Source organism: Scyliorhinus torazame, chromosome 8 (assembly GCF_047496885.1).
Source record: "Scyliorhinus torazame isolate Kashiwa2021f chromosome 8, sScyTor2.1, whole genome shotgun sequence".
Classification (NCBI taxonomy): Eukaryota; Metazoa; Chordata; class Chondrichthyes; order Carcharhiniformes; family Scyliorhinidae; genus Scyliorhinus; species Scyliorhinus torazame.
This window is the reverse complement of record NC_092714.1, coordinates 104396911-104413045: the sequence shown is the minus strand read 5'-3', so window position 1 is coordinate 104413045 and position 16135 is coordinate 104396911. Positions and strand designations below refer to the sequence as shown.

Here is a 16135-nt window from a genome sequence, read left to right as displayed (position 1 = left end):
CAATGAGGTGAAAATCTGTTTTTAATGATTTTGGCCGATGGAGGATGAGTGGAATATAAACTGGGCAGTCCAGTTGGGTGAACTGGCCTGTATTTTTGCTATTGGCTCTGTAATTTTGTCCAATTAATAAGGTGGGAAGACATCCTCGGCAGGAGCAAGGGGCTGAGTGGTCTATTTGCGCTCTTCATTCTTATGTTCATACTCTTATTCAGTGGTTGTTATGGGGATGGGATCATTCATGGGGGGGGGGGGGGGGGGCGGCACGGTTCACAGTGGTTAGCTTTGTTGCTTCACAGCGCCAGGGACCCAGGTTGGGCACTGTCTGGGCGGAGGCTGCACGTTCTCCCCATGTTGGCGTGGGTTTCCTCTGGGTGCTCCGGTTTCCTCCGACAAGTCCCGAAAGATATGCTGTTAGGTAATTTGCACATTCTGAATTCTCCCTCAGTGTACCGAACAGGTGCCGGAATGTGGCGACCAGGGGATTTTCACATAAACTTCATTGCAGTGTTAATGTAAGCCTACTTGTGACAATAATAAAGATAATTATTATTTGGCTCTGTAGTGCTCATTTTTCAGGTGCCATTGGGGGACCGAAGTGGCATCTGATGTGTGTGCACACACCTCTACTCCAAATTGTGCGGGATGTCATATTGATAAAGCTTTTAGCATACGTTTAGCTAATGCCTGACAGATGTTAAAGTGTGTCTGTTTCAATGCCAGGAGGACCAGGAATAAGGGAGATGAACTTAGAGCATAGATCAGTACTTGGAACTACGATGTTGTGGCCATTACGGAGACATAGATTTCACAGGGGCAGGAATGGTTGTTAGATGTTCCGGGGTTCAGATTTTTTAAGAAGAATAGGTACGGAGGTAAAAGAGGAGGGGGGGGGGGTTAATTAGTGAGTGCATCACAGCTGCAGAAAAAGGAGGTTGTCGAGGAGGCGTTGTCTACTGAGTCATTATGTGTGGAAGTCAGAGACAAGAAAGGAGCAGTCACTTTATTGGGAGTTTTCTATAGACCCCCCAATAGCAGCAGAGAGATGGAGGAACAGATTGGACGGCAGATCTTGGAAAGGTGCAGAAGTAACAGAGTTGTTGTCATGGGTGATTTCAACTTCGCTAATATTGACTGGAGCCTCCTTAGTGCATATGGTTTAGATGGAGCAGATTTTGTTAGGTGTCCAGGAAGGATTCCTGACTCAATATGTAGATAGGTGGGTGTGGAGAGCGGTTGGGGGGGGGGGTTGAGACCATATTGGATTTGGTGCTTGGCAACGAACCAGGCCAGGTGTCAGATGTCTCCGTGGGAGAGCATTTTGGTGACAATGATCACAACTCCTTGACCTTTCCCATAGTCGTGGAGAGGGAAAGGAATAGACAGTATGAGAAGGTATTTAATTGGGGGAGGGGGAAATCATTCTGCTATTAGACAGGAGCTGGGGAGCATAAATTGGAAACAGATGTTCTTTGGGAATTGCACAACAGTAATGTGTGTGTTGTTTAAGGAGCACTTGCTGTGGGATAGTTTTGTCCCACTGAGATAAGGAAGGAATGGTAAGGTGAAGGACCTTGGATGACAAGAGAAGTGGAGCTTCTAATCAAGGGAAGAAGGAAGCTTACGTAAGGTTGAGGAAGCAAGGATCTGGCATGGCTCGAGAGGGTTACAAGGTAGTCAGGAAGGAACTCAAAAATGGACTTAGGAGAGCTAGACGGAGGCATGAAAAAGCCCTGGTGGGAAGGATTAGGGAAAACCCCAAGGTGTTGTGAGAAATAAGAGGATGATCAAAGTGAGAATAGGGCCGATCAGGGACAGTGGAGGGAACTTGTGACTACACTCTGAGGAAGAAGGGGAGGCCCTAAATGAATATTTTGCCTCAGTATTCACTAGAGAGAGGGATCTTGTTGCTCGTTAGAACAGCATGAACCAGGTTGATCGGCTCAAACAGATTGAATGAATTGGATTGGATTTGTTTATGGTCACGTGTACCGAGGTACAGTGAAAAGTATTTTTCTGCGAGCAGCTCAACAGATCATTAAGTACATGGAAAGAAAAGGGAATAAAAGAAAATACATAATAGTGCAACACAATGTATACAATGTAACTACATAAGTACCAGCATTGGATGAAGCACACAGGGGTGTAGTGTTAATGAGGTCAGTCCATAAGAGGGTCACTTAGGAGTCTGGTAACAGCGGGGAAGAAGCTGTTTTTGAGTCTGTTCATGCGTGTTTTCAGACTTCTGTATCTCGTGCCCGATGGAAGAAGTTGGAAGAGTGAGTAAGCTGGGTGGGAGGGGTCTTTGATTATGCTGCCCGCTTTCCCCAGGCAGCAGGAGGTGTAGATGGAGTCAATGGATGGGGGGCAGGTTTGTGTGATGGACTGGGCTGTGTTCACGACTCTCTGAAGTTTCTTGCGGTCCTGGGCCTAGCAGTTGCCATACCAGGCTGTGATGCAGCCAGATAGGTGCTTTCTATGGTCCATCTGTAAAAGTTGGTAAGTGTTTATGTGGACATGCCGAATTTCCTTAGTTTCCTGAGAAGTATAGGCGCTGTTGTGCTTTCTTGGTGGTAGCGTCGACGTGGGTGGACCAGGACAGATTTTTGGAGATTTGAAACTGCTAACCATCTCCACCTCGGCCCCGTTGATGCTGACAGGGGTGTGTACAGTACTTTGCTTCCTGAAGTCAATGACCAGCTCTTTAGTTTTGCTGGCATTGAGGGAGAGATTTTTGTCGCTGCACCACTCCACTAGGTTCTCTATCTCCCTCCTGTATTCTGACTCGTCGTTATTCGAGATCCGGCCCGCTATGGTCGTATCGTCAGCAAACTTGGAGATGGAGTTGGAACCAAATTTTGCCACGCAGTCGTGTGTGTGTATACGGAGTAGAGTAGGGGGCTAAGGACGCAGCCCTGCGGGGCCCCGGTATTGAGGACTATTGTGGAGGAGGCGTTGTTGTTCATTCTTACTGATTGTGGTCTGTGGATCAGAAAGTCGAGGATCCAGTTGCAGAGTGGGGAGCCAAGTCCTAGGTTTTGGAGCTTTGATATGAGCTTGGCTGGGATTATGGTGTTGAAGGCGGAACTGTAGTCAATAAATAGGAGTCTGATGTAGGAGTCCGTGTTGTCGAGATGCTCTAGGGATGAGTGTAGGGCCAGGGAAAAGGCACCTGCTGTGGACCGGTTGTGGTTGTATGCGAATTGCAGTGGATCAAGGCCTTTTGGGAGTATGGAGGTGATGCGCTTCATGACCAACCTCTCGAATCACTTCATTATGACTAAAGTCAGGGCCACCGGATGGTAGTCATTGAGGCACGTTGCCTGGTTCTTCTTTGGCCACCGGTATGATGGTGGTCTTCTTGAAGCAGGTGGGAACCTCGGAGTGGAGTAGGGACAGGTTAAAGATGTCTGCGGATACCTCTGCCAGCTGGTCCGCGCAGGCTCTGAGTGCACGTCAGGGCCCGTCACCTTCCGAGGATTCACTTTCAGGAAGGCTGATCTGACTTTGGAAACTGTGATGGTGGGTATGGGTGAGTTATGGGCTGCTGTGGTACTCGACAACGGATTGTTGGTTTCCTGCTCGAACCGAGCACAGAATGCATTGAGTTCATTGGGAGGGGTGCGCTGCTGCCAGAGATACTGCTCGGCTTCGCTTTGTAGCCTGTTATGTTGTTTAGTCCTTGCCACAACCGGCGAGAGTCTGTCTCTAGCTTTGTTTGATATTCTCTCTTGGCATCTCGGATCCTTTGCGGAGGTCGTACCTGGATTTCTTGTATAGGTCAGGGTCATCTGACTTGAACGCCTCAGACCTGTCCTTCAGTAGGGAGTCAATCTCACGATTGAGCCATGGTTGCCGATTGGGGAACGTACTGCTTTTTTTGGCACGCAATCATCCACACAGTTGCTGATGAAGTCTGTGACGATGGTGCCATACTCATTTAAGTTGGTCGCTGCGTTCTTAAATATGGACCAGTCCACTGTCTCTAAGCAGTCACGTAAGAGCTCTTCTGTTTCCTCTGACCAGCACTGCATGACCTTCTTAGCTGGATTCTCCCGCTTGAGTTTCTGCATGTATGCCGGAAGAAGGAGCACCGTCTTATGGTCTGATTTCCCAAAGTGCGGTCGGGGGATGGAACGGTAGGCGCCCTTGATTTTTGAGTCGCAGTGGTCAAGAGTGTTGCCGCCCCTGGTGGGACAGGAGATGTGCTGATGGAACTTTGGCAGGACACTTTTGAGGTTGGCCTTGTTGATGTCTCCGGCCACGATGAACAAGGCCTCCGAGTGTTCTGATTCGTAGTTGTTTATAACTGTGTATAGTTCGTCCAGCGCCTTTCTCACTTCTGCCTGGGGTGGGATGTAGACCGCTGTGATAATGGCTGAAGTGAACTCATGTGGAAGATTGTATGGGCGGCACGTCGCGGTCAGGTATTCCAGGTCCGGGAAGCAGTAGGACGCCCGGTTCACCATGCCCAAACACCAGGAGGAGTTGATGAGGAGGCAAACCCCTCCACACTTTACTTTGCCTGATGATGCTGTGCGGTCCGCCCGGTGAATTGAGAAGCCTTCAGGTTGTATGGCACAATCCAGTGAGGCAGGGGTGAGCCATGTCTCTGTAAAACAGAGCACACAGCAGTCTCTGACTTCCCTCTGAGAGGTAAGTCTAGCGTTAAGTTCATCCAGCTTGTTTTCGATTGCTTGGATGTGTGCCAGGAGTATGCTGGGGAGAGGGGTCGTGAAACCGCGTTGCTTCAGTCTAACCTGCAGACCACCACATTTCCATAGCTTCCTCGGTTGGCGGCTGTGGCTGGATGGTCCTGGGATCTGATGGGAGAAGTCTGGAAGGTAGGTGGTTGCGTCTGCCGGGGTCCAGGGTGCTGGCTGGGACCAGGGCGCATCTGGCAGGGTCCCGGGCGCTGGTTGAGGTAGAGGGGTTGCTAGGGGGTCATGTTAGCAATCCAGATGGGTCCCGGCGTTCTGCGGGCACGGGAATACCTTGCAGTGCGTTCGGGTCCTCGTGCGGGGTCTCCGCCATTTCAGGGGTCCTAGGTCATTGGCAGGGGCTTCCTGAGGCAGGTTGGGCAGTGTCCTGTGGTCTGTTACCTCCTTGGGCGCTCCTGGATCGGGTCTTGAAGTAGGCCCGGTCGGGCCTTCATGTGGATTTTTCTTTCTTCCATCTCCAGGTAGGTCGGGTTGCTGGGCGGGCCTCTCCGGGTCGGGTCGCTGGGCGGGTCTCTCGGGGTCGAGTTGGGCCAAATCTCATTGTCGGAGGTCGGGTTGGGAGCTCCGGGGACTGGGCCAGGCGATCCGGGGGCTGGCGTCGGTTGTTAGGCCTGGTTGGGAGCTCCGAGGTCCGGTCGGCTCCAAATCGAAGTCGGAGCTTGATGGGACCATCAATTCACACGAGACGAAGAGTTGAAGTGAACAGTGGTTTTAATCAACTAGATCTGTGCCTGCCTGCGACTGCGCTGTACTGAGTGCCGCCTACAGACTGCAGATCTATATACCTCCCCCGAGGGTGCGGAGCCACAGGCGGAGCCCACAAGGGCATCAACATAATACAATACAATGTAATGCAATACAATGGTGAATGGTAGCAGTAATACATTCACCACATTCACCCCCTGTTAAAGTCCAGCGGGGGTGAAGTGGGCTTACAGATCGAGTCTGTCCGACACCTTGATCGTTTGCTGCAATCGTCTGAGCTCTGGCTTCGCTGCGGGCACAGGTGTTGAACCCATCGCTGTGGGCACGGGTGTTGGGCTCGTTGGCTCCGGGAGCGTATTGTTATGGGCGAGGCTTTTTCAGAACCCCAAAATGTATCATGGAGTTCAACCAACCTCACCCTTTAATGGATTTGTTGCTTTTCGGAGCACGTGGCTTTTACCCTAGGTGTGGGATTACAATTATAGACACGTGGGTTTTTAAACACAAAACACTGTTTATTCCATGAACTCAACTTAACATCTTAAATAAACATTGGATCTCTTAACACCCCTTACTTCAAAGATAAATCAGAAAATATTGCAACAGTAAATACTTTCTTAAAATGTTCCTTCAAACTTCCAAGAGACTGAACACCTTTAAACAGTATCACATCAGGTTAAAGGATATATATATTTTCTGTAGAATGGCAGAGATATATTAGCTTGGTTGATTTCAGCTCCAGCATCTTGTTTTTTCCCTGCAAACTCTCTGGACACACAGACACACACAACCTGCTTTCTCTAACTGGCTTCCTCCTTTTAATCAGCTCACAGCAAAACAGCCAGGCACTTTGAAGCTGCTCTCAGCAAAACCAGCCAGGCACTTTTTAAAACTGAAACAAAAACCTGCAAAATGGCTGAACTCAGCTGAGCTCCACCCACTCTATGACATCACTGTTTTCTTAAAGGTACATTGCTTCAACATCCAGTTCTTAAAGGCACTCTCGCATGACAGTGTCGTCTGGAGCTTCATCACTGTAGGTCGGCGAGGGGGGGTGTAGGCCATGTAGGGGTGGGGCCGGTGTTCGGTGTAGGGTGGGGGGGGGGTAGATGATGGTCGCAGGGAAACTGGCGGGTGCCAGATCCCGGAGGGAGACTGTATCTTGTCGGCCGCCGTGGTGCGCCACGTAGGCATACTGAGGGTTGGCATGAAGGAGCTGGACCCTGTCGACTAGGGGGGTCGGACTTATGGCTCCTCACGTGCTTTCGGAGGAGGACAGGCCCCGGCATTGTCAGCCAGGATGGAAGCGAGACCCCGGAGGTGGATTTCCTGAGGAAGACAAATAGGTGGTCTTGAGGAGTCTTGTTCGTGGCTGTGCAGAGGAGCGACCTAATTGATTGGAGCGTGTCGGGAGAACCACCTGCCAGTGGGAAACTGGGAGACTTCTAGACCGTAGGGCCAGAAGAACGGCCTTCCATACCGTCGTGTTCCCTCCACTTGTCCGTTTCCCCGGGGGTTGTAACTGGTCGTCCTGCTTGAGGCAATGCTCTTACCGAGCAGGTACTGACGCAGTTCATCGCTCATAAACGAGTAGCCCCGGTCACTGCGGGTGTAAGTGGGGAAAACGAACAGGGTGAAGATGCTATGTAGGGCCTTAATGACAGTGGCCGCGGTCATGTCGAGGCATGGGATGGAAAGGGGAAGTGGGAGTACTCGTCAACGACGTTAAGAAAATACATGGCGGGGAGGGGCCCTTTGAAATCAACGCTGAGGCCTTCAAAGGGGTGGGATGCTTTCACCAGGTGGGCCTTGTCCGGCCGATAGAAGTGCGGCTTGCAGTCCACGCAGACTTGGCAGTCCCTGGTCATGGCCCTGACCTCCTCAGTGGAGTAGGGCAGGGTGCGGGCTTTGATCAAGTGGAGACACCGGGTGACCCCCGAGTGACAGAGGTCATTGTGGATGGCCCGGAATCGGTCATCTTGCGCGCTGGCGCATGTGTCGCGTGACAGGGAATCTGGGGGCTCATTGAGCTTCCCAGGACGATACACAATATCGTAATTATAGGTGGAGAGTTCGATTCTCCACCTCAAAATTTTATCATTCTTGATCTTGCCCCGCTGTGTGTTGTTGAACATAATGGCTACCAATCGTTGGTCGGTGACGAGGGCGAACCTCCTACCAGCCAGGTAGTGCCTCCAATGCCGCACAGCTTCCACAATGGCTTGAGCTTCTTTTTCGACCGAGGAGTGTCGAATCTTGGAGGCGTTGAGGGTACGGGAAATAAAGGCCACGGGCCTGCCTGCCTAGTTAAGGATATCAGCCAGGGCGACATCTGACGCGTCGCTCTCCACCTGGAAGGGGATGGATTCGTCCACCGCGTGCATCGCGGCCTTGGTAATGTCAGCCTTGATGAGGCTGAAGGCCAGGCGGGCCTCAGTCGTAAGGGGGAAGATGGTGGCTTTGATAAGTGGGCAGGCTTTGTCCGCATAGTTGGGGACCCACTGGGCATAGTATGAAAAGAACCCAAGGCATCTTTTCAGAGCCTTGGGGCAGTGGGGGAGGGGGAGTTGCAGGAGGGGGCGCATGTGGTCGGGGTCGGGCCCTAGGACTCCGTTTTCCACGACATAGCCGAGGATGGCTAGTCGGGTTGTGCGGAAAACGCATTTCTCCTTGTTGTAGGTGAGATTGAGGGCTTGGGCGGTTTGGAGGAACTTCTGAAGGTTAGCGTCATGGCCCTGCTGATCATGGCCGCAGATGATGACGTTATCCAGGTACGGAAACGTGGCCCACAGCCTGTACTGGTCCACCATTCGGTCCATCATTCTTTGGAAGACCGAGAACCCGTTGGTTACGCCGAATTGAACCCTGAGGAAGTGGAAGAGGCGGCCGTCTGCCTCAAAGGCAGTGTAGTGGTGGTCTTCCGGGCAGATTGGGAGCTGGTGGTATGCGGACTTCAGATCTACCGTGGAGAAAACCCAGTACCGTGCAATCTGATTCACCATGTCCGCTATCGGGGAAGGGGTTACGCAGCGAGTTGCGTGTACCGATTTATGGTTTGGCTGTAGTCTACAACCATCCGGTTCTTTTCGCGGTCCTGACGACCACCATTTGGGCTCTCCAGGGGCTATTACTGACCTCGATAATCCCCTCCCTCAGGAGCCACTGGACCTCTGACTTGCTAAAAGTCCTGTCCTGGACACTATACTGCCTGCTTCTGGTGGCGACGGGTTTACAGTCGGCGGTGAGGTTTGTGAAGAGTGAGGGAGGGGTGACCTTAAGGGTCGCGAGGCTACATACGGTGAGTGGGGGTAGGGACCCGCAGAACTTCAGGGTCAGACTCCAGAGGTTGCACTGGAAGTCCAGTCCTAAGAGGAGAGGAGTGCAGAGATGGGGGAGGACATATAGTTTAAAATTGGCGTACTCGGCGCTCTGTATTGCAAGGTTCGTGACACACTATCCCCGGATCTGCACTGAATGTGATCCAGAAGCAAGGGAGATTGTTTGGGATGCGGGGTAAATCTGGAGAGAACAGCGCCTTACCGTGTCCGGATGGATGAAGCTCTCTGTGCTCCCAGAGTCAAACAGACAGGGCGTTTCGTGCCCATTGACCCGGACGGTCATCAACGAGTTCCTGAGGTGCTTGGGCCGTGACTGGTCGAGGGTGACAGCGCCGAGCTGCGGGTAGCCGGCGTCGTCGGAGATAGCGGAGTGGTCCCAAGGTGGCGGCCCCTGTCGGTCGCACGTGTCGGGCGGCGTTGAAGATGGCGGCCAAGATGGCGGCCCTCATGAGTCGCACATGGCGGGCTGGGTTGAAGATGGCGGCCCCCATGAGTCGCACCTGTCGGGTAGGGTTAAAGTTGGCGGCCCCCACGGGTAGCACGAGGCGGATGATGCGTCGGAAGGGGGCGGTACCGGCAGGCACGCAGCCACGCTGCAGGGTCTGCGGGCCTGTGAGTCTGTGAGCCGGGCCTGCGATTTAGTAGCTTTGGATCTGCCAGGCAGACTTTGGCAGTGTCCTTTCTTGCCGCAGCCGCTACAGGTCGCGTTCCGAGCAGGGCATCACTGCCCGAGGTGCTGGTTCTGGCCGCAGAAATAGCAGGGCAGCGCCCCGTGTTGGGCGGACAGCCGCGCGGCACAGGCCTGGGACACCCTCTGGTCGGGTGTCCACGAGGGAATCGCGTGGTTGGAGGGGAAAGCATTGAGGCTCTGAAATGCTACTTCTAAGGAGGTAGATAGTTTTACTGTCTCTTCGAGGTCGAGGGCGCCTTTTTCGAGCAGGCGCTGTCTGACATAGTTGGACTGGACTCCAGCCACATGGGTGTCCCGGATGGCGAGTTCCATATGCTGCGAGGCCGTGACGTCCTTATAATTGCAGTTTCGAGCGAATACCCTCAGGTCGCGTAGGTATTCCTCCAGCGATTCCCCGGGGCGTTGACGACGAGTGGTGAGGAGATGCCACGTGAACACTTTGTTCACTGGCCTCACGTAGTGTAGTGTCTTTTGAGGATCGCGACCGCGTCTGCGTACATGGTCGCTTCCTCGATAAATACGGAGATTCGGTGGCTCACCACTGCGTGGAGAAGACTCAGTTTCTATGCCTCTGTGATGGCAGGCGAGGAGGAGGAGGCGGCAAGGTAGGCCTCGAAACAGCAGAGCCAGTGCAAAAAGATTCTTTTGGCTTCAGCTGCCTGTGGGTCGAGTTCCAGTCGATCAGGTTTGAGGGTGGCTTCCATAGCGATAGCTTAGCTGATTGAATTGATGCGAGCATCAATTCACACGGGACGAAGAGTTGAAGTGAACAGTGGTTTTAATCAGCTAGATCTGTGCCTGCCTGCGACTGCATTGTACTGAGTGTCGCCTACAGGCTGCAGATCTATATACCTCCCCTGAGGGGGTGGAGCCCACAAGGGCATCAACATAATACAATACAATGTAATGCAATACAATGGTGAATGGTAGCAGTAATACATTCACCACAGGGCTTCACTTCCGGTTTGGGCCCGATCAGCTTCCAGGTCGTGGAGGTCAGATCGGGTCAGGTCAAAAAGACCCCATGGGCCTCGAGGATGTTCAAGCCTGCAAGAAAAGATAAAAGAGAGAGGTTAGTAATAATGTTAGTCTTAGAATTAAATTTTAAAAGATTAGAACTGTAATTGTAAGTTAAATAAAAAGTGGATCTGTTGATATTAAGAAGGAGGATGTGCTGAACATTTTGAACGTTTTGAAAAGCATCAGGATAAATAATTTCCCTGGGCCAGACGGGATATACCCAAGGTTACTACGGAGAGCAAGGGTGGAGATTGCTGCGCCATTGGCGATGATCTTTGCATCCTCACTCTTCACTGGAGTAGTCCCGGATGATTGGAGGGAGGCGAATGTTGTTCCCCTGTTCAAGAAAGGGAAAAGGAGATCCCTGGGAATTACAGACCAGTCAGTCTTACATCTGTGGTGCTGGAAAGGATTCTGGGAGATAGGATTTATGATTATTTAGAAAAACTAAGTTTGAGTAAAGATAGTCAGCATGGCTTTGTGAGGGGCAGGTCATGCCTCACAAGCCTCGTTGAAATCTTTCAGGATATGACGAGATACATTGATGAAGGTCGAATAGTGGATATGGTGTATATGGATTTCAGTAAGGCATTTGATAAGGTTCCCCATGGTAGGCTCATTCAGAAAGTCAGGGGGCATGGGATACAGGGAAACTTGGCTGTCTGGATACAGAATTGGCTGGCCGAAAGAAGACAGCGAGTGGTAATGGATGGAAAGTATTCCGCCTGGAGGTAAGTGACCAGTGGTGACCTCTGCTCTTTGTGATTTTTATAAATGACTTGGATGAGGAAGTGGAAGGGTGGATTGGTAAGTTTTCCGATGACACGAAGGTTGGTGGAGTTGTAGATAGTGTCGAGGGCTGTTGCAGGTTACAACAGGACATTGACAGGATGCAGAGCTGGGCTGAGAAGTGGCAGATGGGGTTCAGCCTAGATAAATGTGAAGTGATTTATTTTGGAAGGTCGAATTTGAATGTTGAATACAGGGCAAAAGGCAGGATTCTTGGAAGTGTGGAGGAACAGAGGGATCTTGAGGTCCACGTACATAGATCCCTCAAAGTTGCCACCCAGGTTGATAGGGTTGTTAAGAAGGCATATGGTCTGTTGGCTTTCATCAACAGGGGAAAGAGCCGCGAGGTTTTGCTGCAGCATTATAAAACCCTGGTTAGACCACACTTGGAATATTGTGTCCAGCTCTGGTCGCCTCATTACAGGAAGGCTGTGGATGCTTTGGAGAGGGTGCAAAGGAGATTTACCAGGATGCTGCCTGGACTGGAGGGCATTTCTTATGAAGAAAGGTTGAGGGAGCTCGGGCTTTTCCCACTGGAGCGAAGAAGGAAGATGGGTGACTCGATAGAGGTATACAAAGTGGTGAGAGGCATGGATAGAGTGAATAGCCAGAGACTTCTCCCCAGGGCAGAAATGGCTGTCACGAGGGGACATAATTTTAAGGTGATTGGAGAAAGGTATAAGGGAGATGTCAGAGGTCTGTTTTTTACACAGAGGGTGGTGGGTGTGTGGAATGCACTGCCAGCGGAGATGGTGGAGTCAGAGTCATTAGGGACATTTAAGTGACTCTTGGACAGGCACATGGATAGCAGTAAATTGAAGGGGTGCAGGTTAGGTTGATCTGAGATTCGGATAAGTGGTCAGCACAACATCTTGGGCCGAAGGGACTTTACTGTGCTGTACTGTTCTATATTCTATGTTAATCAGGCTGCAATATTGATTGAATGTCAGTACTGGGGCTGACACCTCTCTTAACCTCACATGGCTGAACATGTGTAAGCAGCAAGCGTGATATCCCCCACCGCACCTCTCCCACCTTGGCTGCCCCAACAGCACAATTTAAAGGGATCCTCAATTAACTATAGGTTAGTAGCTGATTGATTTCTTCTGGCTGTTCGTGTGATTCTACAGGTGTTTGGTACTTTACTTCAGTGCTGTCCTCCAAATATACAGGTAGTCAGTATTTGAGCTGGTGGTTGAGACTGAAATCAAGTGATAGTGTGTTTTCATTATCGGTGCCTCTAGCTGTTTCTCCTCATTATGACCAGTTTTAAGCTCTTGGTTATCTGAAAGGGGACAGGCATAACAGAAATGTTATGGTGAGAGAGGGTTGGGGGCAGGGAAATAGGAGGCACATGCATACCCCACCTTGAACTTGTAAATCAGAAGATTTTGTGGCATGAGGAGGAAGTGGGATGTGAGTTAGATGATTAGGTATGAGGATACTGTTCTCTGAGGTTCATTCAGCCCTGCTGCTAGCCATTGGCTCAGTAATTGTCATTCCAATGTTGGCCAACACTGCCTTCTCAATGTGAGGTAGGACATGCTCCTGTTACCTTCTGTTGTGCTGGTGTGTGTCATGCAATCTGATTGGATGATTTAATTGTCACGTTGAATAGCTGCCAGTGTGTGTGAGCTGTGCAATGTGGGATAAGGCATACAGTAGTGCTAAGTGTGTTTGGATGAGGTAAAGCTATGAATGTTAGGTTTGGTGCATAATCGATAAAGATTGTTGGCTGGTGAATGCTGGAGTTGTGGTTCATTGAGGCAAGTGCTGCAATTGGTGGAATATGGAATTTGAAGAAGCATTCACTAAGCTTGACTACTTGTGGTACTGCATCCAGGCCATGGGGCTTGACTTCTGGTGTTGACCTCCAAGGCTATCATCTCCTATTGTCTTTTGAATGTGTGACTAGGGAGCCTCCTGGATCCCTTTTGGATACAATACATCTCTCTTACTTTCCACCTCCACCATCAATGCACACAGGCATGTCTAAAACCCTTGGAGGGTACTTTTGCCAATGTTGTCCCATTTTTCACGATTTCAGATATCCTTCCCACATTACTGGATGCAAATTTACTTCCCGCATTAAATGTCTTTTGTCTGTGAGAAAATTATGATTGTATGCCTCCTGCTGATGCAGGTAACCAATAAACAGTCAGGTTAGTATTGGCTGCATATTGCAATCAGCAAGTAGCACAATGCACAAGTTTGTACATTGTGAACTTGATGCTTGTTTTCGCGAGCTGTCCAAATTACCCCCAAAATGGAAAAGGATTGTGAACATGCTTTGTGTTCCAACGGGAGCAATTCAAGATCTTTGCATTCTACTTGCAAAGCCATGTAACGTATCTTAATGTTTTGTAGCCCGAACCCACATCTCTGTTTCTATTGGTTTGTTTGGAGCCTATAGCTTTCGGACCACAGTTCCTTCATCAGGTGAGTCACTCCGAAAGCTAGTGACTCCAAACAAACCTGTTGACTTTAACCTGGTGTTGTAAGGCTTCTTACTGTGCCCACCCCAGTCCAACGCCGGCTTCTCCACATCATCTGTTTCTATTGTTCATTTTGAGGCCTTTCTCAACTGAAGCCTCACTTTTAAAAAAAATCTAAATTCATTGTATATAGGTATTATTCATTATAAGTAAAGGACAAACTAGTCTTAAATCATGGTTTGTTAAATTTAGAAACGAGTTCCAACATGACAGCCAACTGTAAAAACAGAAAATGTGAAAATACTCTGCAGACCTGCCAGCAGTCGTGGATAGCGAAACACAATTAACATGTGTGGTGAAACCACTGTGTTGTATTGTGCTGCCACAGTATTACGTGTTGTACAGTATTGCCACTATATTACATGTTGTCCGGTTTTGGCTCTGCCCGTGGCTCCTCCCCCTAGGGCCTGGGTATATAAGCTGCGACCTCTCACACTGCCTCATTCTGGGGCACGCTGCCAGCTCTGTTGTAAGTCAATTAAAGCCATAGTTAATTCACTCTGCGTTCTTCGTCTTAATTGATGGCATATCAACATGTCAGGTTTGTCATCAACCCTGAACCTTTAACTGATTATCTCTCCACAGGTTAGACCTGCTGCATTTTGCCAACATTTTTTGTTTCTTTTTCAGATTTCCAGCATCTGCAGTATATTACTTTCGTATCACAAATACCTACATTTGTTTTTTCCTAAATGCCGATGCAATTTAAAATAAATTTTGCTTAAGTGCTTTTTTCTTATCTTGCTGAAGTATAATTATGGGAATCCAGTAAAGAGTTACGTTTTGTGTAATAATGTGGAGTGCACTGAGGAATAAGAGTCTTTTTTGAACTGTAAAAACAGTGAATTTATTGGACCCTCTATAAGTGGGTCCCGGATTCTTGTTAAATCAATTCTTAGTTGTGCTTCCTTTTCCTCACATGCTTGCTTTTCAGCAACCAGTGCTAGAGCAAGTATCTGTTTCCCCGGTTACATTCCTGATGGATCCTGATGAGCTGAAAAACCAGAAGAGTTTTCTCGCTGTGCAGCTAAAAGTCCAGCAGCAGGTATGATGGGCTAGCAGCTGGTAGAGCGGTTGGTTAAAGCAAAGTAGAACATCTGCTGAGTGGAAGGAATGATGCTCCCATGATGGCACAGTGCTGCACACCAGATCTACAAAACAACAGACTTTGGGTTGATGGATATCATTCGTAATTAAGTATGAAAGTTCGAAGAGCATCTGTTGCTTTGTTGGACAGGTGTGATCTGCACAGCATCTTCTGACACATTGACTTAACATTCCAATCCTAGCTCTCTCAATGACTACTGTGATACTTGCTCTGATAAACAAAGTATGACGGTCATTGGGAATCTTTGTCCTTAAAGACTCCAGTTTTGAAATTAGTCAAATTTTAAAAATGAGTTTGACAAAGAATAGCAATTCTTGAATTATCAGCTTAGAGAGGGCAAAGTGTTTTTTTATGTTCATTTTTTAAGGCAGACCTATGGTGAGACCCTATTTTAGATTTATTTGCGCTTTCCTTTCCTGACATGGTCGAGTAATTTTAGAATAGAATATCGCATTCCCTGCCTGACAGATATTTCATATGTGGTTGTAACTTCATTGGTCACATTGTCCAAACCTTAGCTTAGGCAAAATGGAACTGTTGTGTGACCCGTGTCTGATATACCTACTAGTATCAGCTTTCATTGATGGAAATTGTACTTTATTTAACAGTGCTGTGGTGAAGTACTGTGAAGATTCTTGAGTATGTGGACAGCAAAATAGCTGCAAAACAGAAATCAAAGAGGAAGCATTAAGTGTTATTACTGGGACTACAAAAGTTGGGAAGCGGTGTTCCACAAGGATCGAAGCTGAGACCACTGTTGTTCATTATTCATATGAACAACTTGGATTCAGAGATATGAAATACAATTTTTAAATTTGCAGACAACTCCAAATCAGACAGTGTAGTTAATATAGAAAAGTAATGCAATAAGATTTGAAATATATTTAAAAGCTTGAAGACGAGGCATGTAATTGGAAAACGAACCTCAGTATGAGCAACAGTGAGGTGGTAACTTTTGGTTGGAAGAAAAAGGAGGCCACACGTTCCTGCAAATGTCAGTGCCTAAAATGGGTAGAGGAGGAGAGGTTAATGATGCACAGATCATTAAGCATAGCGAGATGGTTAAAAAGACCAAGAAAAGAGCAAATAAAGCATTGGGTGTTTATTTCTAGTGGAATAAAACTGAAAAGCAGAGAAGTTGTCAAAATCATACTTTGAGTAATGCAAATGTTATCGCCTCAAATTTGTAAAAAGGATTTTTTGAGACATCCCGCCGAAATCGCGTAAACGCGATCGGCCAGAGAATCAGCTCTGACGTCGAAATTGGCTTT

The 16135-nt window shown here is 48.9% G+C and overlaps 1 protein-coding gene across 15 annotated transcripts in view; it reads left to right on the top strand.

Moving 5' to 3' along the window:
* Positions 1–16135, top strand: part of dmd (dystrophin) — a 3042490-nt gene that overhangs the window by 1545120 nt on the left and 1481235 nt on the right. For 12 of the 15 annotated variants that reach the window (XM_072513983.1, XM_072513987.1, XM_072513978.1 and 9 more), the window contains one exon: positions 14691–14801. The exons of the other annotated variants lie outside the window; for them this stretch is intronic. In XM_072513983.1, coding sequence (XP_072370084.1) covers positions 14691–14801 — 111 coding nt within the window. The remainder of the gene's footprint in view (positions 1–14690; positions 14802–16135) is intronic. 15 annotated transcript variants of the gene reach the window in all.